Here is an 11653-nt window from a genome sequence, read left to right as displayed (position 1 = left end):
TTGCTTCGAGGGGTCCTATTCATGTGTCAGTCAGGCAGTCTGCGATATTATTTCGCCACCCTTAGCCTCAGTTTATCGGATATCTGGCTTGACGTAGCTGTGGTGGGAACTTCCCTTATTCTATTCATGCCTTAGGTGGGGGACGTGGGGTATGTTGCAAGATTTATAGAGGAACTTGACTTCTGCTGTTTGTGAGAAATATACAATGAGGTGGGGCCTGGTAGGGGTGCGGGTCCTTGCAGGCAAGAGCGGCTGGGTGAATCTTGGGTCAGACTTGCTTTCTGCTTCTGTTTAAGCTAAGAGAAAATGGCAGTGCCCAGGGCAATGTAACTGAGGCCTGTAACCTCTAAACAGCAGGGCCTACACAGGGGTTATGTTGTGCAGGTGACAGGTGTGTCCCTGGATAGCTGTGCAGGTAAAAATTCTTACTCCAACATTCCCCCCTTAAGTTCGAAACTCGAACTCTATCAAACATCTTTAAACACCATTCGAACTGCATATTTAGCTGGAGATGGGGGAAGAGGCCAGGGCGAGTCGCAAAGAGGCTGTTCCTCTGAATCTTTGTCCTGCACTTTTCCTGAATCTGCATCTGTCTTCCCTAAGTTATCACACATTGTCTCATAGGGACGCGTCAAGTCCCCCTGTGATGAACGTGGTGGGACTCTATGCACCTGGGCCTGATATTGACTAATTACAGGAATGTCTGGCAATGGGCGGGAGTCAGGAATGGTCAACTCCACTATGCTCATCATTGTCGTCTCTCCATCATCTCCCTTAATCCTACGAATTCCAGTATATGAACCTGAGCCTGCATAATTCATCCCTATCATTTTAGAACTAAATTTCTTTACACAGTATATCAGTACCTGTGATCCAAAACACAATAATAACAGTACACAGAAAATTGGCATTAATAATTTAAGCACTGCAGACAGCCATGAAGGCATCCAGTCCAAATTGAACCAGCCATTTAAGAGATCTGCTTCAGCACCTCCTTCCTCATGCATCTCTTTCCCCAAGTTGTCCAAATCCTCGATGGCCTTCGTGAGTGTTCCGTTGTCAGCGTCGTTCGCTAAAATAAACGTGCAGCAGGATTTTCCCACCTTGGCGCACACACCACCATTCATTGCTGTTAGCTGGTCTAGAACATATCTGTGCTCTAGAACCATAAGTCGTAGAGGTCGAAGTTCTTCTTTCACGGCGTTGAACCCATCCCGGGTGTTGTTGATAAGCTGCATTAGTTCATATCTGGTCACTTGCAGCCAGCGAGCATTGGCTTTAGTCTGGAACATGGGGATAACTCCCCCAAAGAAAAGTTCGGCATCATTGAAGAGTCTGTAATCCTGAGGTATTTTCTGAAAAGGGCCATCTGAGAAGTATTTCATTATTTCTCTCTTCCCATGATGAAGCAGGGTAACGTCATCTGCCATTGGGTGTGTGTGGATGTGGGAAATGTTCGCTGCAGGGACAACAAGATGTAGTTCATGCATTGTCACAATGGAACATAGTCCTTGCCAGTGGGGGGGCAGCTGCAGGTAGATGTGCTCACCGCATGCCCAGTAGATGTCCATGAGACTAGAGGTACCGTGCTGGAGGTCAAAATTAAACACTGTGTGACTGCAATTTGTGTTTCGGCCCACAGGCACTGTTCCGGTACCTAGGAAGCAAAGGAGAGGAGACTTAAGTTTGTATGCTCTTTTAGGTTTGTACTTTGTACCCTCATTGAGGGTATATCTTCTAGTTTCCTGTGCCCATATCTCAGCACATTCCCTCCCAATAGTTTCATTTGTATAATGCTTATGCTCCTGACCTTCAACCGGGCTACCTAAGGATGCTGCCTTGCATATTAAATCATGTGGCCCATTCCATCTGTTATTAAAATATATATTGGCCCTCAGGCGCAGAATGGGTCTCCACTGACAAGGGCATGCGTTATGGGTATGGTTAGTCTGTTGGGATTCGGGTGAGTGGCATTTTGATGGGGGTGTTGGGAAGGTGAAGTATCCTAATTTTCTAAACTGATATTCCCAGACCTGTATCATATTGGCAGGTACTCCCATTTCATGGTAAACTTCCATTCTTCTCTCAAATTCTACTGGGTCAGAAACAACAGTGAACGTAACATACTTGTTGTCCCAGTCTGAGACGTTCACAAATGCTGTATTAATTTTTGCTGACTGGAGCTGTATCTGACCATGTATGCGGCAAAGGAACAGGTGTAGGAGACATTTGGCAGTGGCCGGTGGAATCTCTTTGGGAATGAGCAATTTGTCTGCACCTACAGCATGTGGAATGTATGAGCACACAAAGCAGGAATCATTCGTGGCTTTCCTCCCCACCTCCCTCATGTCTCTGTACCACATATTATCTAACAATGCATTATGGGTACCATCATTCTGTACTGACATACCAGGGCGCTGGGAGAAAAAATCAGGCATAGAGTGTTGTTCGAATGTGTACACAACTGTGTCCTGGAGATCACTAACCCAGTTTGATATTTGTTCTGTGTCTTTCTCCTTACGTTGTGTGCGAGGGGTATATCTCCTTGGTGTTTTATTGCGACCCATTTTATACCTGACACTCCTTTTATGCTGACGGAAACGTCTAGGGACACCTTTCCCAGGGGCATTCACAGTGATATCAAGTACCCTGTCCCACTCGGTGTGGTCTACAGAGGGTGTGGAAGGTGTCGTGGGCACAGGGGTGGTGCAGCCATTGCTGGTGTATTCCTCATCTAGTATGTTATCAGGACTTGTTTTAGGCATGTGATATCCTACTGAGATGGTAGGCCTAACTTGGCTTGATATAGCCTTCTCTCTCTCTGCTTGTAATGCAAGCCAATGTAATATAGCCATTGAAGCAACGAACATAACAAATAATATAAGAGTGACTGTACATATCTTTTTAACTGAAATCTTGGTAAGAGGCGTTGGTCTGTTACTGTCTCTTATTCCATAGACCCTCATTCGATCTCCATATTCACGGTCTTGGATAGTCATAGGAAATAAGATGCCCTCCTTCCTGTTGAAGTTCAAGTCTCTGTTGGTGCCGGGTTGATCCTCACGTGGTTCAGATGAACCCATGCTTTGCGTTCGGCAATTCGGACCGCAGTGGGTGAAGAGTCAATGACCAGGTATGGTCCCTCGTACTTAGGGTCTCTCCACTTCCGTACTTGCTTCTTTATGAAGATCTGTGTTCCAGGGCGGATAGGCAAAAGTTCATCGGAAATTGTGCCGTCCTTTTTCTTTGTCTTGGATGTCTGAATGGAAAGAAACCTAGCAGCACGGGTTAGGGCACACAAATAATCAAATAATTCAGCTTTCACAATCTCAGAAGACGTTTCATTGTCTACTTTAGGTCTGGTGGAAGGAACAACCATATTCATTGATCTGCCAGTGACAAGCTGGTGAGGTGTGAGGTGATGATCAGAGCTAGGGCTGTTCCTGAGTGCAAACAAAGCAATTGGGAGGCAATAGAGCCATTTCTTTCCAATAGTGGCACTTATTTTGCTGATCTTGGCTTTGAGCAATCCGTTGAGGCGCTCACAAATACCATTGCTCTGTGGGTGATAGGCTGAAGTAAGTTTATGTTTTAGTCCTAACATGGTGGCTATTATCTCAAAGATGGAGTTTGAAAAATGCCCGCCATTGTCACTGCGGATAGATTCTGGTAATCCCCAGCGACATATGACCTCACGAAGTAGGAAGGTAGCTGCGGCCTTAGCGTCACAATGGACACATGGTCCAGCCTCAATCCATCGTGAGAAGGGACATACTACCACGATGAGGTATCGGTAGTTGTTACATCTGTCAAGCATGTCCACATAGTCAATGTGGAGTTCCCTGAAGGGACCCTTAGGCCTTGGTATTGTTGAAGCAACTGTTTTCATAGCTGGGTTGGGTGAATACTGCTGACAGATAAGGCACTGATGGACAAAGAGTTGTATCTGCTCATGTGCATTGGGGATGAACCATTCTGCCTGCAAGTTAGAGGACATGATATCACGAGGGACATGCGTAGGAAGGTGCAGCTGGGTAAGTGCTATTTGCAAAAGAGCCTGTGGCATGACAGGCTTCCCTGTCATTGTCTGTCTGTAAATAAAATCTGAGGCATCCTGTTGTACTCCCCTCTTCTTCCATAACTCTTTTTCTTCAGCTTGGGCACTTTCTTGTATCTCTCTGAGGTGCAACTGTGCAATGATGTCAAACTGCTGTGTGTCATCAATTGTATATGGAAGTGTTGGGTCGGGTGTATCTGGGAGTGGTGACTTACTGGTGTCCTCATCTGTGTTTTGCATATCTTCCTGCGCTATTGGGGGTGTATTTTTGGCAAGCAAGATGGGGGTGCAGTCAGTCTGTGTCGGGGATGGTTGTTGTGTACAACTTTGGCCTTTTGCTGCTGCTTTAGCAGCCCAATCTGCCATTGCATTTCCTCTGGAAACAAAGTCTTGGCCGTTCGTGTGTGCTGCACATTTCACTACTGCTACTTCTGCTGGCAGTGTCAAGGAGTCAATTAGTTCTGCAAGTAACTGTTTGTGCATTACAGGCGTGCCATCTGTTTTAAGAAACCCGCGCCTTTTCCATCTCAATATGCTGGAATGCGTTGTTGTGGTGACATATGCTGAATCAGAGTACACAGTAATTCTTTCATTAGCTCCATGCTTCAAGGCGGCTATCAATGCCACCAACTCAGCTGCCTGGGCTGAGTAATGGGGTGGTAATGTTATCTGCTGTACAATGTCCAGAGTGTCTGAGGAGTTATTCTGTTGTGCTCTGACTACAGCTGCCCCTGTATGCCTGATCCCTGTCTCTTGATCAATCGTAGAAGAACCATCAACAAAGTAAATTACACTGTCTGGTAATGGGTCTTCCTTTGCTGTGCCTGACTCATCTGGGCAGTATGTGGCACAATCATGGGTGTCATCGTCAGCTGTCGCAATCGGATGTGCAAAGAACGTGGCTGGATTCACAGTGTGGCATTTTACAACCTTCAATGAAGGCAATGACAGTATGACTTCATATCCTGATACTCTCTGTGTGGTAAGAGTTGTTTTAGCTTTCTGTATTATTGCAAAGACAGCATGCTCAGTGTACAGCGTCAGAGGGGAGCCCATGACTATGGGGGTGCTTTTCTCAACGGCAAATGCTGCTGTTGAAAGAGCCTGTTCGCAAGGATAGTGGCCTTTCATCACTGAGTCTAACATGCCACTGAAGTATGCAATTGGTTTGGGACCCAAGGGGTATTTCTGGGTGAGGACTGCTGTCATGACCTGTCCATTACAATGTGTGAACAGATAGAATTCCTTTGTATAATCAGGAGATCCCAACACTGGTGCATTTGTAATCTCATCTTTTAATTTTACAAAGGCTGATGTCATTTCAGGTGTCCAGTCAATCTTGTTATGCCTGTCCTTAGCCATTTTGACAGCTTTCAAGAGTGGTCCAGTTATAGTAGCATAATCAAAGATCCACTGTCTGACATAGTTCACTAGTCCCAGGAACTTTTGCATGTCCTTAACTGTCTGTGGTTCTGGAGTATTCCTTATTGCTTCTACTCTTCCTGGTGTAACTCTTCTTCCTGATGCTGAAATCAGTTGACCTAAATACTGTACTTCTTCCTGACAGTACTGTAGTTTTTGCTTGTCTACTTTGTATCCTCTATGTGCTAATGTTGTAAGCAGAGCAATTGTATCTTTTCTGCATTCTTGCTCTGTCGCACTGCAGAGGAGTATGTCATCGACATATTGCAGCAAGGTGCTGTCACATTGGAAATTTGATAAGTCATCCTTGACAACTCTGTTAAACACACTGGGGGACTCACAATAGCCTTGAGGGAGCCTTTTGTACGAAAATTGCCTATGTCTGAATGAAAATGCGAATAGGTACTGGCTTTCAGGATGCAGTGGGACACTGAAAAAAGCATTTTTCAGGTCAATGACGGAAAAGTACTTTGCATTTTGTGGGATGTTAGTAAGGATCACTGAAGGGTCAGGGACGATGGGAAACTCAGGTATCACTATGCTGTTAATCGAGCGAAGATCATGTACTAGCCTCCATTGATTTGTTTGTTGCTTCCTCACAGGAAAAAGACAGGTGTTGCAAGGTGAGATACAAGGATATATCACACCTTGATCCAGTAATGCTTGAATTGTTGGGGCTATTCCTTCTTCGGCTTCTTTGGACAAAGGGTACTGGCGCACTCTGGGAAGAATGGCGTCAGGTTTCAGCGTCACTTTGAATGGTTCTGCTGATCGAATGAGCCCCACATCATTGGGACCTGTAGTCCAAAGGATGTTGGGCACCTGAGCTAGGTCTGAGTCACGTGCTGTATCAATTACTGTGGGTTGTGTTGGTGTTCTGATTTCAACTGTCACTGACACGGGGACTGGAATCTGGTATACAATGTCTTCTCTATCACCGAATAATTCCTGATCTGTAATGTCTCTTACCCGATGTCCAGGCTCAATAAAAATGACACAGGCCCATGACTGGCCATAGTCATCACATGCTATAAAGACACCATATGTTGGTGTCATGTTAAAGCATTGTATTCCTAGGATCAAATTTTTGTCTGGGCCTGGCATGTCCTGTAATTGAGGACGGAAAAGAAATTCTTTAGGTAGCTGTACAGTGCGCCCCGCCATCTCTGGTGAGTTGGCAATGACCATTTGCACAGCTGTGAAGAATGCTAGTTCATCCACTGGGCGAGCTCTAATTTGGTCTCTCATGGAAGAGTCCACAGTGACAGCCATCATTCTTGTCAGTGATGTGCCAGGGATGGAGCAAGTCATTGTGCCTTTTTCATCAAAATGAATTGTCATGTTTAATTTGGCCATAAGATCACGGCCCAATAAATTTACGGGGGATTCTGTCGAGTAAAGCAGTCGTTGCTGAATGCTTTTGCCTCCTATTTTCATTGGTACTGGCTTGGTGAAAGGGACCCTTGTAATTGCCCCAGAGAAACCCTGTGTGTCTACACTTTGATTGGAAATAGGCAGTGCTCCCTCTGTTATACAGGAAAATGTTGCACCTGTGTCAATCAGAAATTTATACGTTTTGTTGTTGATCGTGACATACACAACTGGGTCCTCTCTAATATTTGTGAGGCACGACAACAAGGGACACACTAGGGTCTTCTGTGGGCTATCCTAGCTGGTGTACCTTCCAGCCTGATGTTGCTGGATAGTACCCTGCAGAACCGGATTGGCGGGCTGCAGTACTGTGGCTCCCTGAGGTACAAGAACCTGCGTCTGTGGCACCATTTGGTACACAGGCCCCTGTTGTTGAACCAGTTGTGGCTGTATCTGTTGGACTGGTGTCTGTAATTGTACTTGCTGCAACATTGGCTGTTGCTGTCCTGCAGACGGGTAGGTGTACACTACGTTGGGCTGCAGTGGCTGTGTCTGCTGCTGAACGTATTGCACTGGTACCTGGACTTGCTGTGGTTGGCCTCTGCCTGTTAATTCTTCATACATTTTAGTGCGGCATTCCCTTATCATGTGTCCTGGTCGCTGACAGTGGTAGCACAGTGGGGGTCCTGGCTGCTGTGTGGGTCTTTGATAGCCCATCCCCCTACCTCTTCCTCGCATTCCTGATGACCTTGTTTGTCTATTATCATAATACTGTTGTTGCCTCTGATTGTTTCTGGGGTGCTGTGCCTGTGTCTGCTGGACTGCTGCCTGCGTGTCTCCTTGTAATGCGCTCTGGGCATTTTGTGGAAATTGGGTGACAGTAGTCATTTGACTCACTGGTGTGGCTACCATTATTGTGTCCACAGCCTCCTTTTTCTTTAATTTCTGTTGCACCAACTTAGCTGCCGCATTTTCAATTGCCACCTGCCTCTTTTTCTCCTGCTCTTGCTCCTTTTTACAGTAGTGAATGATGTGATGTTGTATTTCTGCCCATGGTTTGCATTCCATTGCTACTATTCCATCTAATTTTTCTTGCACAGCAGTTGGCAGTCCCTTCTTAATTGTATGGTAGAAGAACCTACAATTACCTCCTGTTATATCCCATTTCTCTCCTAACTCCTGCTGCCACTTTTCCTTCATTCTAGTAATGTACTGTGCAGGATCTTCATTGCTTTGCATTGTCTGGGACATTAGGGACCCGATGTCTGGGATATCAGGGAACTTTCTACGCAGCTCACTCCACAGGGCAGACCTTATTGTATTAAAAGGATTGCCATCCAATTCCAAATTTGTGATGGAAAGTCTGTGATCAATGCGTGTGAACATTTCCTCTGCATCCTCTCCAATCAGGGAAACGAGCAGACTTTTCACATCTCCAGCAGCCAATGGCACCCCTGCAGTGTTTTTCTCAAAGGCTTGTATCCACTTCCCAGCACCCTCTGTGAGGGGCGGAAGTTGCTTTTTTAAATTGTCCTTGTCCATAAGGGACCAAGGGGTGTAGATGGGACGGTCCTCGATATTTTTATATAGCAGTGGCAGCTGGCGCAGCACCCCTCTTGGCCTTGTGCTGTCATACCTGCGTGCGTATTTCTGCCATATTCTCAAGCCTCTGCGCATGTAATTGTAATCCCAGTCTTCATGTCCCTCCCCCCTCAAGATACAGTCTTCAGCTGTTGCCATGTCCTCAGGGTGGAAAGACCCTTCTCGAGGCCACACCATCATTTGGGGATCTTTACTTTCTGTCCATTCTGCCAAGTCATCTGTGAATTTGTCGGCATAATAGTTACTCCCTTCTCCTAGCACCACTATCTCATACGGTGTCAGATCTTCAGGTGACACCCGTCCTGGCCTACTAACGGCCATCTTGTACAGTGCTCCAGATCTGGTGGTGCGCAGGCGTGCTTTACCTGTTACATCATATTCTTCTGGGATGTCGTCAGGTCTCCCATGGTAACCTAACACTGCGAGATTCTCTACCTCTGTCCTTCTTTGCCTGTACCTCCTTTCTGCCCGTTCAAGCACATTGGACAGTCCTAAGTTATCAATGTCTACCTCTCTGAGTTGGGCCCTGCGTGGTGCGGCTACAGGAGGTGATGCCTGGCGCACAGGTGTCTGTGGTAGTGACCTCTGGGGGTTGTAGTTAGGGAATGCGCGAGGGGCTTGTGTTATGTTAGCTGCTGTGTTGCTCTGTGGTGGGGCCTCACCCTGGGCCTCATAGTCTAATTGTATCCATGGCCTTTGCTGTGGCCTTGTTGTTAGGATCCCACCACTGTGTTGCCTTGCATCATTTGCACCTCTTGCCAATTCATTGAGTGTCGGTGGTTGTTGCCTTTCACTCAGCTGGCCCAACCCACCCATCAGTTCTGTCATTCTTTCAATTTTTCTATCATTTCGTAAGGGCCTTTGCTGATAAGTTAGTGCACTGTCAGTGGCGTTTCCTAAGCAATGCTCGAGTGGCATGTCCCCAACTGTTCTACCTGCTTCATGGTATAAGTCCTGTTCTGTCCTCCACCTAACGATATCTCTTTCATTCATTATGCCAGGGATACGTTGTTCGCCATCCCTGTTCTCTTCAAGAAACTGTATCTGGCGCTCTTCCTGTCTATTGGGACTAGTATTAAGGGGTCGCCACTCCTCTTGGAGTGTTTGTGCTTCGCTATTCTGCTGAATGGGGGTCAGAAACGGGCCATAATGTCTAATTCTGGCCTCAGATGTGCTGTGTTCCCTTCTAATGGACATCGGGGCTGGGCCGTGAGGTCTGGGGAGAGGCATGTGAGAGCTGTGCTGTGAACCACCTGAGATCCTATCACTCTCTCCATCTTCATCTAGCTGGGGGCCTGGGGTACTTGATGCAGGAGTCATCTTTATAGTAAACTGTGCATCAATCTGTCCTGCAATCTGACCTGATGTTCCAGATGTGGCACCCTGCATCACTTGTGCTTGGGGTCTCAGCGGTTGGTGCATTTGCGCACTATCTTGTCTACTTCCTTGCAGACCATTTAAAAAGTCTGGGGAGAGGGCATCACGGTCTGGGACAGAGATATCTTCATAGCCTACGGCTGCCCTATCATTTGTAGTTTGTTCTAGGTCTGTTTTAAGAACCAGTTCGGGATAAATTCGAGATTCAGAGTAGGCAGGTGGGGGTGCTGTGGGCGTTTCGGGTGTTTGGGCTGTGGGTGCTTGGGCTGTGGGTTCTTGGGCTGTGGGTTCTTGGGCTGTGGGTGCTTCAGGTGTTCGGGTACTTGTGTCATTTTCCCTAAAGACAGCCCACATAGCGAGGGTGTCCTTACGCTTTTTGAGTCTATTACCAGAGTATTTACCTTCCAAGAAAGTTCTCGCATGGTCTAGCACTATCTTGTCAAAAGTCCCTTCTCTGGGCCAGGAATGTGACGCATTTCGTGTAAGTTCATGCAATTCATTACAATGTTTTTTAATGCGCTTTTCCTGGTCTGTAAAGTTTTTTATCACGTGTTCCAGGGGCGTTGTCATTGTTACTCAGCGTGGGGTGGGAAAGTGATAAAAGGTGTACCTCCACTGGGGGCTAAAGTCAGAGTCACCGTCTGTAAATCTGTTGTGTCTATTCCCAGAGTAGATATTAGTGCCAATATAACTGTACCCACTAGGGGTGGGACCTGGGCTGAGGATACTGAAGGATCCTCAGTAATGGTAGTAACGCGCCCGTTCTCTAAATGTATTGTGATGTCAAATCTATTATTTTGTGCGGGCTGTTTGTTCATATCCTAGAGTTATCTTGGGGGGCGGGCAAGTGGTGGCGGAGAAGTCTGACAACTGTGCTCACTGCTTACTATGCGGTTTTGTAAATATGCCCACAATAAAGGGCAATGTGTTGTGAAGGGGTGTCTCTGCAGTTGCTCAACAATGCTGGGTGAAGGCTGCTGCCCCAGCTGCACGTGCAGCTCTTGGGCGTGTTGCTCACAGGCCAGGGGCAAGTCGGGAATGGACAGTCCCTGTAGGAGCAATGTGTAGAATTCGCAGTCTGATGAGGTACGGAAAACGTGTTGGTCTTCCTGTCTTCCCTGGCAGCTTGTGCTCAGGGACGATGAGGTCACCAAGGGCGGGACGGTGAGGTCAATAGTTCTGCAACTCACTAAACTTTCTATTGAATGACTTAATTCTATAGAATTTTCCTCAGCAGTATGTGGTGCTGGTGGGGACACTTGTGACACTTGCAAGGGTATGTGTGGTGTCTCTACTAATGAAGTGGAATTCTGTGACACTTCACGCACGAGTTGACTATTGTCAACGAGGGGTGTGTGAGTCTGCACTGGGAGGCACAGTCGCGTCAAATGTAGTGTAGATATTTTTATCTCTGTGCCTTGCGTGAGTGGGAGTCCCAGCAGTGTCCACGCCTTAGCTACCAAGGGGATCTGGCGTCTGTCAAGTTTAGTTATAGTTCGCGCGTCAGTGTTCTGTATTGCCACTATCTTATCGTCCAATATGTGCAGGACCACCTCAATCTGATTCTGCCCACTCTGGCTCATCTGTACTCCCTTTGTTTATATGTGTATATATGTATTAGAAACAGGCTGACCTTCTGTCAGTTGTTTTCGGGGTCGGGGCAGTTTACCACAAGCACAATGCTTCTATAATGACTGGATACCTCTTATACTCATGTATCCTATTCCTAACGTGGAATGCAGCTAAAAAAGAAACGTTTCTTATTTTTTTCTAAACGATCTGTAGTCTAAAAATAACGCAGAGCAATTCCCTGAGACTTCCCTT

General features: G+C 46.6%; 1 protein-coding gene and 1 pseudogene across 1 annotated transcript; both read right to left on the bottom strand.

The window, feature by feature from the left end:
* Positions 1-467: 467 nt before the first annotated feature.
* LOC147698035 (uncharacterized) lies at positions 468-2155 on the bottom strand. Its single transcript, XM_086933388.1, has one exon. It carries the CDS (start codon positions 2076-2078, stop codon positions 468-470), a length of 1611 nt encoding a protein of 536 aa, XP_086789514.1. The 5' UTR covers positions 2079-2155.
* A 2153-nt stretch (positions 2156-4308) lies between these two features.
* Positions 4309-5283, bottom strand: LOC147698034 (uncharacterized; annotated as a pseudogene).
* Positions 5284-11653: the final 6370 nt, after the last annotated feature.

Source organism: Lissotriton vulgaris, chromosome 8 (genome assembly GCF_964263255.1).
Source record: "Lissotriton vulgaris chromosome 8, aLisVul1.2, whole genome shotgun sequence".
NCBI lineage: Eukaryota > Metazoa > Chordata > Amphibia > Caudata > Salamandridae > Lissotriton > Lissotriton vulgaris.
Note: the sequence above shows the minus strand (reverse complement) of the source record. Positions and strands in the feature narration are given on the sequence as shown.